General features: G+C 41.0%; 1 protein-coding gene across 3 annotated transcripts in view; it reads right to left on the bottom strand.

The window, feature by feature from the left end:
- LOC130606486 (contactin-4) overlaps window positions 1–15,185 on the bottom strand; it is a 341,120-nt gene that overhangs the window by 66,521 nt on the left and 259,414 nt on the right. For all 3 annotated transcript variants that reach the window (XM_057422892.1, XM_057422890.1, XM_057422891.1), the window contains 3 exons: window positions 10,857–10,959; window positions 10,009–10,193; window positions 401–537 (listed from right to left, as the gene is read on the bottom strand). In XM_057422892.1, the coding sequence (XP_057278875.1) occupies window positions 401–537; window positions 10,009–10,193; window positions 10,857–10,959 (425 nt within the window). The remainder of the gene's footprint in view (window positions 1–400; window positions 538–10,008; window positions 10,194–10,856; window positions 10,960–15,185) is intronic.

Genomic DNA, 15,185 nt, shown 5'->3' with positions numbered 1-15,185 from the left:
GTCCCTAGCAATCACAGGCCATGCTCCTGCACAGGGACACAGCTCAGCAGGAGCAGGAACACTGTTAAAGACCAGCAGAAATGCTAAGGTTTCATTAGCAGCTGAAGCTCACCTGAACAGGATTTGACTTCATTTCAGGAATGACCTCTGAACACAGAGAAGTCGTGTGTCCTGCTTGTCACTGACAGCAGCCCTTCTGAAGCCATACAGTTGTGCCCACCAGGCATAGCAAAGGACTGCCTACACAGTGGGGGGGGGGGGGGTATCAAAGCAATGCTGTCCTTTCTATTTCCATTCCAAAAGTAATAAAACATACAGAGATGAGAAACCTGGCAGAGCATGAAAGGACTTACAGAGCCTGTGACGCTCCTCCTCAGCAAAGGGCTCTAGTGGTGCCTACCTGGGGTAGCAGTGGCTCCCCATCCTTCAGCCAGCGGTACGAGGGCTTTGGTCTCCCGTTTGCTCGGCATTCCCAGACAACACTTTCCTCTATGGCTGCGTGTGCATCGCTGATTTTCTGAATCCAGCTGGGCTGAGCTGCAATGTAGAAGTAATGAATGAAGTGTTATATCTGTAACCAACAGCGTGCTTTCTCGGTGCAAGCAAGTGACCATTTCTTTCTCTATTAGCACATTTAAGGGTTGGATTTAATAACATGGTTAATAACTGCTAAAGACTGTTTTTCCCCTGAGTCCACTTCTGCTTCTGAAGGTGAGACATTCAAGATCAGAACCTGATTTCATTTTAATTAAAACACTTGATGAAAAACAGTAGCTTCAGAAACCCTGATCATCGTACAAAACCAAAGCAACAGTCCATGTGCTACCCCTTTTTTATTAATGGCACTGTTAGACCCCTGGTCTTTCAAATAGAGACATTTTCTTCAGGGTCTATACAATTTAGGCTTCAAAACTCTAAAATTTAGCATCCAACTTCAACACTTGTAATTTAGAACTACCTTTGCATTGAAATTAAGGTTACTTAGGTCTGCATGGTTGTAGGCACTACTTCAGATCCAAATTCTCAGTCTTTTCTTACGTTAGGGACGTATCTCCAAGTACCACCATAGGAAGATATTCCTTGTGTATGAAAAAATTTTGGACACAATACTTGTATTAATGACTTTGAACAAGCCTAAAAAAGTCCAACAGCAGATATCGGAGATACATTTTGGTGGACTTTGGTTAAAACTGGCGCTGGCAGTTTTCAGACACTTATGAGATAGCTTAAGTTTAGCCAGACTCCACATGCAAATTCCACTAAAATTGCCGCGTGTTTTTGGATAAAACCTCTGACTTCCTTACGTTACTTTCATAAAGCTCCATCTGTCTCAATATACCTAAAATACTTTTTTAGAAAGTCCCACTGAAAAGGTGAGCAAGTTCATTTTTTTCTACTGGCATATGCCCTATTTTGGCATAAGAAAATCTGAGAGACTTCGTAGGAAGATATTGCCAGCAGAGGTCTCCAAGAACCTGGTTAATACTTTTTCTCACGTAACCAGATTAAAAAAATAATTAAGATTACTCAAAGCCAGGTAACAACTTTAGATATCTCCTTGGGATAGGGACATGTCACAGGAAGGTCTGAAAGGACAAATTAAAAAATATCATATCAATATGGTAAGTTCCACATACAGTTCGCATGATTATACTGAAAATATTGGTACGTCTGCCACGATGTGATGCTGGAAACACACATGTTTGGAGATCTGAGTGGCTTTTCAAACTATGTTCAGGCTGTGACAGATACGTGCATAATCCCACACCTACCACACTACACACTGCTCTTCTCACCGTGCCTACAAAGCACAGAAGAAAGCTGAGGAATTTTGCACAGCCTCTTAACTCCAAGGGACTTGTGAAAAAAGCAGAAAGGTGAACTGAATGTAATGACAAGGCAGATGCAAAAAGAAGCAGCTGAAAAGGAGAGACAAGCAGTGTTTACTTCTATGACTGCCCCTCCAGTCCCTGTACTATTTTAAGCTTGTTTATAATCTGTATCTAAAGAGATATGAAACGGAAAGCTTTTAAATGTAGGAAGATGAAAGTCAGTTCTGTCATCTGGAGTAAGAACTTGAACAATTCCACCGAACTGAGACACGCTGAGCAATTTCAACGGGTTCAGTGGCTCACGGACGTTTGCAAATTATTTGCAATTCGCAAATTACACATGAATTTACATATTTACTATTGTAACAGCATCCAACTCATAATTTCAAAGAGAGTCTTATAATACCACAGAAGGAGCTCTATAAAATCACACAGATTCACTTGCCTTTTTGGCAGTACTGAGTATTTTACTGATTTTCCACCTGAAACTAACCAATCAACCAAAATAATCAGACAAAGCAACTGAAAGTAACCTGATAAGCAAGAACACCCATGAAAAGTAACATCTGTGCTGTAACATGTAAGTGTATGCTATGTAAAAAGAAAGAAAACTCTTGTGCGGGAAAGAAAGAAAATTCAGTATTTCTCCTTATTTTAGGCAGACTCCCCAAAGAGGGAAAATTCTCACTCAACACAGTAAAAGACTTTACCTGTTCAGCTTTCTCGGGTACTTTGCAGGCTGCACATCTGAGCTCCTGCCCTAAGTAACAGTGCTGAGACTTCAACACGCAGCACTGGAAGCTGCCACCCCTGCTGTTCACTTTACCCTTTTCTGCAGCACCCATGAGATGCAGCCTTGGACTGTGTGCCTCTTTTCACCCCTCCAGTTATTTTAACCGCTTAACCTTTCTATCCTAAAGCCATTTATGATGCAGAGAAGTACAGAAGGAGCATAATAGGTCAAAAAATAAATCTCAGTGAAAACCAGAGGAGTCCTTTGTTTCACAGGAGCTTCGCTCTCTGCTGCTCTTTGGGAGAGTTTTCTAATTAGGTCAACCTCTCCTTTCAACAGTTCATTTCAGAGAATAGCACGCACGCTCCTGACTTAATCTTGAGTAATACACAAGGGCTGGTTCATGCAGCAAATATGTTTGAGCCGCCAAATGAGAGTCGCCATAACATAATGAAATTTGACAACCTCCCATTGGGGATAATACGAAGACATGGTAATACGACACAAGATTTCAAGCACGATAATTAAAGTAATTCAAAGAAGGATATGAAACCGGCTTGATTTTCTGCATTTTCTGGCATAGCGACATCATTTGAGATAATGACAAAGTTTAATTTGTGACTGGTAGTAGTGCTCTAGAAAGAAATCCTTCAGTTCATTTCAGTGGTGCTGACCAGAGATGAATTCTTTCATATGAAAATGGTCTGGAACTATTTTGGGCCTACTTGGAGTACTTAGATATTACTGGCTTTGGAAACATATTGGAGGAAAAATATGGTACTAAAGAAAAAATTTACATGGAAGCTGATTAAGAATTCATCAGAGTTGCAAGAAAAATTCATATGCTAAATCTATGAAGTGGAAGAAAAAGCTTAGAAATATAAGCATGACTCTTATATCAGGATAACTTTAAAGAAAAATATTCCCCTCCTACGAGATGAGAGCTATCTGAATTTGTATTCAGGAGGGATGGAAGAAAAATCATGGCAGTAGTGCAAAGAAAACTTGTTTACCTTTGACCACCTTACAGTCTTCACCAACACAAAGTGAGATATTTTCAACCAGGTGACTAGGACAGTCTGCTCAAATATACTCTTACTTTTCTAAGACCAAAAACTCCAGACTGATTCCATCTTTCATTGTAACAAACGGAAAGCAAAAGTAGGCACTAGAAAGCTGGACCAGAAATCATATCCTAAAAGGCATTTGGAAATGAAATAACAGAGCTGGTGATGATGCATCGCATCAGAAATGAGTAAAAAACCCAAAGGATTATGGGAACAATGTGAGAAATAAACCAGAAATAAATCTGTAGGACTTAGAAGTTGTCTGTAAGTTCAAAACAACCAAAAAGACTAAAGCAAATGAGGTACTAATACATATACAGAATCCAATTCTCAGTTGGTGTATATTGATTTCAGTGTTCCTAAGCCAATTTACAGCAGCTGATGACCTAGTGCAGGCTGTGTAATTCATCATTAATGGCAGATGAAAGGCTGAATGACTTGTCCATTACTATATCTTTTCTAAGGAGATTGAGACTGAGCCCAGGATCAGAAAACTCTAAAGACCAGAAAGCCAAGCATAAGAAGCAAGAAAAACAGATGGGAAAAATGGATGAGTAATTATAAATAAAGAATGCAGCCAGTGTATAAGGTTTGTGCAGACAAGTGCATGCGTCATTCTGGTCCAAATGGGGATATAGCTTCTGTAAACAACCCCCTTATGTCCCTAATTTGTTATCCTTAACAACGATCCCAGGAATGTGAAAGCAGACTTTAAATTACCACTTCTCCCTTTTTTTTCTTTCCTCCTCTCAATCCCTTCATCCTGACCTCTACTGCCAATTAAGGACTATTTGAAATCTATACAACCTCAAAGCTGTGCAAATTCTCCACCAAAGTAATTTGCTTGAACGCTGCACCTCCATTTGTCTGCATCTTTGGAAGGTTCACCACCCCAGCAGGATGTCTCCATTCCTCTTGTCTGGAAGACTAACCAACATGAACCAGCCTAGCAGTTCTGCTTGGGACTAAAATAGTAAATATCAGAGGAAAAGGAACAGAGGAACAGTTGAAGGAATTAACCTAGCTGGTAAAATACTTAAGTCGTCCCTACCTTTTACTCAGCTCCTGTTCCAGAAGCTATTGCACCATTACATGACTTTCTCCCCAGTTATGCTGGACACCAAAAGACCAGGTATTACAGGTCTGTAGATAGAGACCAGTCCTCAGATATTTATTTACTTTTTAAACAGGATAGTCCAGACTGCAGCTACCCAGGGGAGTGAAGGAGGTGTGGGGTACTCTACGAGTAGACTTTACACTTGATTTCTCATGCCTACTTGTATTATTGCTTCTCCTGCTGAAGAGCTATTTTCCAAGCCAAAATGATAATCATTTGAGCAGTTTTTCTGAATCTTCTAAAACCTGATTTCTCTATAAGCAGGTTTTCTGCATACCCTTGGAAAAGGAAAAGTGGAGGAGAAATGTGTCTATTCTCTGTGAGGAAACTTGTTCCAGATGCAAGAATTCTCTTGGGCAGCAACTTTTTCAAACCTCAGAGTTATTCCCACCCACAATAAAGTCTGAGAAAACACTTATTCGATTGGCAGGAGTCATGACAGCCTCCCTCTGAGCAGTGATTTTCCCCAGGGTGAGTGTAACTAACTGAGTTTGGGCACTGCAATGGTTGCTCCAAAGGCCAACTGCCCATTTCTGGAAGGACGGATTTGGCTGTTGCCAAGTGCTTAAGTGGTGGTTAACCAAGAGTTAAACTGGCACAATATTCTGCAATGACAAAGGATTTGAGAACTTTAAATAAAATGAACTTTGAATAGAAACAAGGAAGATGCCTGAAAATGAGAAATGAATTGGCAACGTATCTGCATAACAGGTAGCAAACTGGGTTTTCTAGCGAGACATGTAAAATTGCAATTAATAATAATATACACTTGCCATAATCATGTGAATTTTCTTGTGTTTTTATCAGTCCAGAAACTCATTTTACTTCAAGTGGCTTTGAATTTTCAGCAAATTATTTGTGATCTGGGACCTAAGCTGAATAGAGACATACAACTGCCTGATTTTCACTTATGCAAATTTCCTTTTTAGACCTCTAACCATAATGAAGAGCATAATACGATTTACATTTGAGGTTGTTTCATAGAGTGGCATAAAGTGGCTTTCGCACAAATAAAACACAGGCCCACTGATGAAAGGGAGGCTCTTTTCACTGCAAAATTATGGAGCCACATAAATTCCTGGTGGGACTTTGATTTGAGAAGTATTTAATCTGAAAAGCGGTCCAGCCAATTAAATGGTTTCTGCCGAATATCTTACAAAATGCTGCAAAGAACCATAATTAGTTACAAATAAGAGCGTCTCTCTGCTAATGCGGATGCTGCTGCGCTGACACTTTTAGAAACCATTTTAACTGGAATTTTTTCCTCTTTGCCTTGGCTTGCCTGCAAAGTGCTGGGCAGGGAGCAGATGATGCCATGTAAGACAGCGCTGATCTGACTGGAAAGCCCAATGCCAAATTGAATGGTTTTGGTCATAATTCTGGCAGACAAATGTTCCCGGTGGTGGTGTGGCTCCTCAGCCCGTACTGGGGTGCCTGTCCCCAGCCCAGCAGCCCTACCTGCATGGCAGAGCAGCCTCTCCCAGTGCTGCTTGCTTTGTCCTCTCACCACCAGCCCCATTTAACATGATTATATTTAGAGAGACAGCTGTTTCTCCTGTTTTCTGTTACTCAGACTCTATATGCCATTGGGGTGGAGGATATCAAGAGGTTGCATTGTCTCATCAGAGGAAGTCAATACAGGAAAGTGTAAACGCACACTGGAGCAGATCCAAAGGAGTAAGCACTGGCACAACCATCTCCTTTCAAACTTTGCATTAAAAAATACACTCATGTTTTTCAAAAGTCCGGGAGAGCAATATGCTGCTGTGGTGGTACAGAGACCTTTGACAACGGTCAGCAGGGAGAACCTGGCCAAAGCACATCAGTGGAGCTGTAGAGAGGCAGTGAGGCCCTTGTCCATCAAGGGAAAAAGCTCTGAGCACAAAGATGATTAACCACAACAATGCCTGGAGTTTGTTAGGCTTGTGCATCTGCCTGTTGCCTCTCATCCTATGCTCAGGACAACCTTTGGGTTGTGCCTGTCTGACAAAGGAAGATCTGACTCAAATGGCATCTAAACTTAACATGAATGAAACAACATCCACGATGATAATAAATAAGCACCTCCTTGATGCTGGTTTTATGAACGAAAAAGCAATTTATTTTTAAATTAGCGAGCTACTGTAATCTGTTTACTGTACTTCTGCCAAAAGGAAAAAATTGTTGGCGTTGCCTTTTCCTCAATAAATCTTGGCCACACAGAGGTTTATCAAATTTAAAATTTATGAGCAGCCAGATTAAATATAGAATCAGGTTAATGGGAGTGCTTCCAAAATGCTGCAGATCAAAACACACAGCTGATGGCGTGGCGGACCCTTGTTGTGGAGTTCGATGAAAGAGCAGGCACTCAAAGCAGAGGCGTTGGTGCAGCTGGTGCTGTGTGCTCCGGCTGTGCCAGTGCTGGCTCATTTTGGGGACTTCACCTGCCCCAGCCATAGGGATTTAACTGGCATGGGGTTAAATCTGTGGGGAACAAGCTGCAAAGTCATGAACACAGTGCAACATGCATTTATGGCTGCTAAATGAGGGTAGAAGAGAAGACTTTTGCAGTTTAATTTGCTAATTTGTGGTAGGTGGTATCTGGTTGGGAATGGCAGACAGGACAAGAGACTTACGGCAAGAAAACAAGTGGTATATTGTTCAGAGTTATAATAGTCAAGGAAGCAGGTATAAGTCACTGTAATTGCATTAACATTAACATGTTTTCTATCGTGAAGGTCTATCTATCAAGTGGGACATACAGCCCTCAGAACAAATGCTTTTGGAGAGCAATAAAATACAGACAGTTGCAGGGACTCAAAGCACAGAAAACAGAGGAAGAACAGATCTTGCAAGTTTAATTAACCTTTCCTGTTGCAACAAGAATGTCAAACAACTTCAGTGTCACTGATATGCTAACAGAGGAAAAAATAAACATTGATACAAGAATGAAACACAGCAAAAGTCAATCTTCCCTGACAACTTCCAGGAACACTGAAAGAAGCTGACAACGGAGGCAGCACTGGGTTATCTACAGTGAACAGGCAAATTTGAATTTCGTTTTCTTTTTTTTTCTTTCCTTTTTCCTTTTTCTTTTCTACTATTCAAGATGCAGATAACTGGGTTTAAAGGAGTCACAGCATTAGAGCCAGATTGTGATCTCCAGGGCGCGCATCATGACAGAGCACAGCACTGTGTACAGACAGCACATCCAACCACCCATATCGCATCCTTTGCTGGGTGCCATCCCCAACCTGCCAAAAGCAACCTGAAAAGCTTTGCTCAACATTACAGTAGTATTTGAATAACACTTCTCAGCTTTAAAAAGAAAAATGATCAAGGAAAAAGACTTTCTTTCAGCTTCAAATATTTGTTTAAGATGTTTACAGTAAGTTACTTTCCCCAAAAATAGTCGTTGCTACGTGAAGCTCCAGAGCCTAGCTTACAGAAAGCAGATTTTTTATAAGAGATCTGCAAACACACTCCTTGAAAACTGAATACTTATCAACCAGCAACTCATCTTCCTCAAGACAAGGATGATATTTCAGTCAATTATCTTTAAAACCAGTAACCAGGAGAGGTGGCAGGCTAGCACCTCTCCATAGGGAGGCTTCCCTGCTCACGTGAAGAAAAAAATTAGGCACAGTGTCAGCTTTTGTGTAGGATCTGCAGTCCTCCAGCTATGGGATTGAGACTGGTAAACTCATTACGGCAATTTGATTATAACTTAATGTATGCTACAGAGGGAGTATACCAAAGGTTTGGTTTACTGCCTTGAAGGAAGGCAGGTTTGGCTGTGGCTTGTAGAACAAAACTGTACAACTGATAAGGCCTTTCATTTACTGTCCACATGGGAAAAATCAGGAGAAACTTGCATTGTTTGATGAACAGAAAAAGCAATTTTCAAATCTTTTAATTAAAAAAAAAGAAAAAAAGAGTTTGAATTAACCCCAGATTCTTTTTTAATATGAAAGATTTCACTTTGTTCTTGTTACTTCACTCCTTTTTAATGTTTTCTCATTTTGTTTTAAAAGGAGAAGTGTTCATTTGAAATGCAAGCCCCAAAAGTTCTGATTTCTAAATGAAAATGTCTTTTAGGAATATTTCCAATTCCTATTTATGCTTAAGAAAAAAATAAAATTCAATGTAGTTTTGCCAGGAAGGATAGATCCCAAACTCTTTTTCAGGGGCAAATTTACTATAAATCAAAAACATTCTTCTCATCTCTGGAGTCCAGCCCAATCTTCCCTGCTGACAGAAGTCAGGCCCTTGGGAGCATCTGGGGCAGAAAACAAGGAATTTTTCTCCATGTGGTCCATAAGGAATAAGGACACTATAAAGCTCCTGAAGATGGTAACAGGGCAGCAACAAAGAAATATTTTTTATGACAGAGGGGAGGTCTCTGCACACCTGAAATGTGGGATACGTAACCTGCAGCTCCTCCACAAAATACCAAACAGAAACTAAGGACCAAACCAACAGCCCATTCACACCTCTACAACCCCAATCTTTGACTCTCGTTTACCTCTACACAAGTAAATCCACAGTAACTCAGAACAGGTAAAAGTTTCCCCCTGCAAGCTTGGTTCATCTCCTAGAAGCATTTAATTTGCTTTTAATAATCTCTTAAAAGCATTCGATTTGCAAGATGGGGCTGTTTCCAGCAGAAATTTGGGGGCAGGCAGATACTTGTATCAGGATTAGAGGTACACACATCTACTTAACACAGAAGGCCTGTGAAGTTTTACATTTTTATGCACCGTGTTCAATGGCTCTGACTTCAGTGCAAGAAGAGCATGTGTAGTAAGTCTTTGTGTGAACAGGCTCCAACAGTGTTAAATCCCAACTTTCTAGGCTGTGCAACCAGTGGCTCCTCTTGAAAGCAGTCCTTAATTGCTTGCAAGCAATTAACATTTATTAACACAAGCTGGGGCAACACATACGGAATAAATCCCAAGTTGTAACCACCATAATTCTCCACTGGAATACCTACTTCATCCTCACAGCCACAAGAAAGCAAATGAGCCATTTGGAAGAGTTTTCTGTATGTTACCATGCCAATGTGCTTCCATCTACGTGTTTTTGTTCCAACTGCTCTGACTCTCAATTAATATGCAGCATTCAGACAGGTTTTATTTCAAATCACAACCTTTTTGAGATGTGCTGTTTGCAGAAGAAAGTAATTTTAAAAATAGCCTCAAAAATTACTTTCTCACAAAATATTTACTGCATATTGCATTTGATACAATAAAACCCCCTGAAAGCTGGCAGTCTGCTTACCATAAAATGTCAGTTGTCCTCGTGCCACATTTTTCCCTCGCACGTTTTCAGCTACGCACTCATAGAGTCCAGCATCTTCCTGCTGAAAATTTGGGATTTCAAGAAGTCCACTTGATCTGTGTCTCTTGGCTTTTCGGGGTATCTGTTTCCCATCCGCTCTCCTCCAGCTAATTGTAGGAACTGGGCTAAATAAGAAAAATAAAGCAAAATAAGACTTTCATAAAAAGCTATGGGTCTTCTCCTGATAAGCTTTTGTCTGAACAACTTAACACTGTTTCATATTGGAGGATGATGAAGATGTGGTCAGTCTGAAGCACAGGGTCTGAAGCAATTTCATTATAGGTGGCTTATAAACATACATATGTATACCAGTGGTGTATTGCACACATAGTTTTAAAAGCAGAAGGCTGTATTATTAAAATAGCAATAATACTATAAATTTTACTAATACTTAATATCAAAGTATTATTAAGATGCTGTTTTAACAAAGAGGAATTAGGGGTTCTGCTGTGGTAATACATCCACTTTCCTACCAGTCCCACATTTTTATTTTGGAAATATTGTCAGAGTTTACTCTAGAAAGAAGAGACATGTTTTAAGTGTGGCATGAAACCGTAAAACAGGAGAAGCGCAAACACATCTTTACAAAGTAAGTTATGTCTTCTCTCTTCCTTGGGAGAGGAAGTCTATTGTTTTGGTGAGCAAAGCCCCTGCTCCCCAAGCCCTCTGTCTGTTATGAATGCACTCCTGCTAAGGAAAGTGAATGATTAGGAAATCCTGCAAACTCTACAATACAGCACTATGAAAGGGAGAAGCTGGAGGAATAATAATAATGGATGAAAACTTACTTCCCCAAGGCAAAGCACTCCAGTTTCACCGTTGTTCCTTTTGCAGATGGAACTGTTTCTGGGAACTGCACTTCTATTTTCGGCTCATACTCCCCCATCACCCCTGTGAACATAAAATAGATGCTAAAGCTTGGTTGAATTTTTGCAATAAATTCGCAAGTGTTCCCGTGCTAGCACAGAGCTGTTCTATACATCATTACTTGCCCAATTAATCCATTCATTTTGAACATGGCCTGTTTCTAACAGCCGTGTAGTGTGGGCTCTTTTCCCATTTACTGCCAGAGGAAAATCTGAACCAGCGCTCCACACCATCTGCCAAAGATTAAAATTTCTTCATGGCTCTGTTACTTTTTGGTTTTGAATATTCAGGATTGTTGCAGGAAACTTGTGAAATAACGAAAGCGATAATAAGGGAGGTTCACCACCTTCTAGAAAACAAAATGCGGAACAAATAGCCATTAGAAAAAGTTTTAAAAGCACTGGAGCTAATCGATGCTTCTATTAACTTCAAGTATTTAGATGTGCAGAGATCACACTCTTTGGGTAATTTCTTTATTTTTACTGCTCCAATAAATCACGTATCGTAGCAGCCTCTTTATGGAATTGTGTTTAAAAATTTGTGCACATAAAAAGGCCATTATATTTATGATAAATGGCTATGTTTCTAGTCACTGTACTGTCTTAAAACCAGCACATATAATTTCACCAATAGTGATTACCAGCTAATTGATGATTGCAGTTTAAATCTTAACTGTGCGGCACTTCCTGGATGTTGGCCAAGTGCAGGGCAGGCAAGTAGTGCACAGGCTGCAAGGCAGGAGTGGTGCTGGATCAGACCAGGGGGATGCCAACAGAATGCACAAATACAGGAATGAGAGAGCACAGGTAACACAAAAATGCGAGAGCATGATTTTGCAGAGAGATTCAGGTAAGTCCAGGCTGCAATGCTCTATTTTGGTCCCCTGCTTTGAAAAGAGGATGCAAGAAAAGCCTTTTTTTCCTTTAGTTTTTCACAGTTCAGAGTTTTAAAGTTGAAAATGCTCAGTATGAGGCTTACATCAAGTCTACCTTTACTTGCTGACCTGAGTATTACCTGTTCTGGTGCAATAGCAGGTTACACCATCTTTCTTCCAACCCTTAATTGCAAATAAGCACTGCTGCCACATTATATAAAGAGGAGCGGCGGCACATCATCAATCATCAAAATTAAATGCATTTATTAATAATACAAGCACTCTCTCCATAGTCATGTCCTAGTCAGCACATACAGCAGGAAACCCATGAGTCTGCATCAAATGCTCCAGCATTCCCACACTGTACAAACAAGAATTATGGGGCACGCTTTCTTTAGCCCTCTGCGCATTAACACTGCAGCCCTGAAGGGCTGGAAATGTCTATTACAGTTAACATCATGGAAAACACTCTCTGTTCTTCAGGTTGTGACACACTAAATCTTTGCAAACTTGCCTATATTTCTCCAGACTCCATGCAAAACATTTGCTGGGTGAGGTTCTGCCAAGACAAGAGCAGGTATTGCCCAGTAGTGCCCAAGGGCAAGGTCGAGTGGAACATTTGGCAATAGCAGCATTGTGTTGCTGATACTAGAACTTATTGGGACGTTTTGCCAGAAGACCATTTCTAGGTTCTGCAATGAAGCCTGCAAATTTGGCAGAGGAAGATCTTCTGAGGATATGTTTTGCAGGAAAGTCTGACCAGATTCAGCCAGCTGGCTCACTGTGGAAGACACTGGCTTTCAGGCTGGAGACTTACCTGAAGAAACCATGGTCTCCATCACCCTCCGATGTCTGACCATCAGAGGTGAAGAGCTGCTTGATACCTGTGCCACCAGCCATCACCTGCCCCATTATAACCCAGGCACGTGAGCAGAGATGATGCAGCTCCCTCCAAAAGGTCCGCAGGTTCTGCTGGCAGTCAGCCGGAGGGTGGGAAACATGGGAGAAAGGGAGCCAGGGCAAGGAGCCACCTTGCCCCTCTCAAGCAGCCCACTAATGGGCCAGCTACCAACCAGTCCTCAACAAGCAAAAAAACCAGACCCATCTTCATGGCACATCAGATGTTTTATGTGTTTGCGTTTCAGAGGCTTTCCTATTTTTATTTCCAATTTCAAGGCTTAAAAACGTGCTTCTGGATGAAAGTCCCAGGAATTTAGAGGCAAGTAATTTGTCTGAGGAGATGATATGCATTTCCTGACAACACCTGTGAAATGTTAAAGTTTAATTGGCCCATACAGCTGCCGCTGATGGTAATTTTATTCCAGGACTATTTCAGTTCCTTCCTACTATTACTGTTTTAATGCCGATGTAAAAAATCCTAAGTGCATTTTAAAAAGAAGTACTGCAAGAGCAGCGGCTCTCAACACCTGCGTGCTCTTAACAGGCTTTGCCTTGTGTTTGCTGTGGGGCTGGGATGGCCCAAGGGGTCCCAAAGGTGCTGCGGTAGCAGTGGGGACAGCACCCCAGGATACCTGATGCCTGTTCAGGGAGGAATAGTGCTAAGACTCCATGTTTGTATTAAACAAAGGAGACAGCATTGCAGGTTTGTTCCCTTTCCTCTTCTCTTCCAGTCCATATCCCTCAGCAAGCTGCCAGGTGGCCTCTCTGGCATTCAAACTTAAATCTTTTTTCTTCTGAGCTGCAGTTAAGTGCTAGAATCTTAATGGACAACTTTAGGCTTTAAGATCATTTTCATTCTTCAGTGCCATATACATTTAACTATTTATTTTCTTTTCCAACACAGAAATATCTCAGAGATCCCTTTCCCCACAATGGAATGCACCAGTTGGTAATACCAGGACTAACTATCATACTTCAGAACCAAAGCTGAAACCAAACACTGACACCTTGGGAAACCCAGAAAACTGTACCTTCCCTTACTTATTCCTTTGATGAACTAGCACTTACAAAGGGAGAGCTGCATGTCATTCCCAAAGACATGTGCTGGAATATGGGTGTACATTTCAGGAGGACTGGTCCCAAACGAAATACATGCAGTTTCAGGCACTGCTACACTTACATGACACTGTATTTAAATATTTTATCCACCTGCACTGCAAGCATCCTCACTGCCACAAATTCATATAACTACATGAAACTATTTAAACAGGGGGTAACTGCATGCGGCTGTGGGAGAGAATTAAGAGGGACAGAGGAAAAACATCTTTTCCCCAGCACACACTATACTTAGTACAGTGTATTTATCATCATCAGATAACCTCTGTCCATAGAAACAGAGCTTGAGCTCATGCTGACTGTGACAGCTGCCTTGGCATGGTCTGTTCCTACCACCATCCTGTAACCCTCTGTGATATTTACCTCTCCAAGGAGGAAAAACTGTCTGAGGATAACTAATGGGATAAGAGGCACCTTCTGCTTCCACAGCACAGAGACAGGGAAGGAACCTGAGTTCTGTCAACAGGAGCATGTACTGCTGGTTACTAAAAGCTGCTGCAAACATCAGGAGATCCATAACTCTGAAGCCTTGCAGCTGAAAACAAGGAAAAAAAGGAGCACAAAAGGCCCAGGTGGGTAAAGCAATCTGCCTACAGGATCTGATTTCATTCCCTACACCCGTATCTTTTCCTTTTACAGATTACAGCTCAAAAGCCTGGTGCTGTAAAGCAAGCAGCGCTTAAAAAAAACATGCTGAAAAGCTGTTTTCCAGGATGATTACATTCCAGTCAAATAACCACAATGAAGATGGCAGGTATTCAGTGTAAAAAAACCTAAATGATTCACTACGGTCTAGAAAAATTACTGCCATAATTTGATGAAGAAATATGAAAAGAAGCCTCAAGGTTCTTGTAGACATTTTGCAATCCCAGCATGGCAGGGGCAAGTGCTCTGGGCAAATGGGGACTGATCGTTAGCTCGATGAGCAGGCTGAACACTGGCTACAGCAAGAATACCCACCATGTAATTCATACACCTGTCTGTTAAAACCATTGAAATTCTTGATATCAAACAGCATAGGGTCAGCCAAACTGTGAGCATCTGAACTCTGTTTTCTTCCTACAGCTCTGGAATGGGGAAGTTTTAAAGGTTTTTGAGTAGGAGATTATCACCAGCACAAAATGACAGAGCTTTCCCTTTTCCTCTCTTCAATGCAATATGAAATAATTTTAAAAAACCAAATACAGGTACTATTCTTAGTTCTGTGTAACCATTCAGACAGTATTCCTTTCAGATAGCATTCCTTTCAGATAGTATCTTATACCGCCATTTGCTTCTTTCACAGTAATGGGGCTATGTATTAACTCTAGGGACCCACAATTAATTCTGCATGACAGCAAAAAAGTTTTGCAGCTGAGAA

The sequence above is a fragment of the Pezoporus wallicus genome, unplaced genomic scaffold (genome assembly GCF_028554395.1).
Source record: "Pezoporus wallicus isolate ANWC-B61680 ecotype Strahan unplaced genomic scaffold, APGP_CSIRO_Pwel_v1 contig_7073, whole genome shotgun sequence".
NCBI lineage: Eukaryota > Metazoa > Chordata > Aves > Psittaciformes > Psittacidae > Pezoporus > Pezoporus wallicus.
This window is presented reverse-complemented; position numbering and strand designations above follow the sequence as displayed.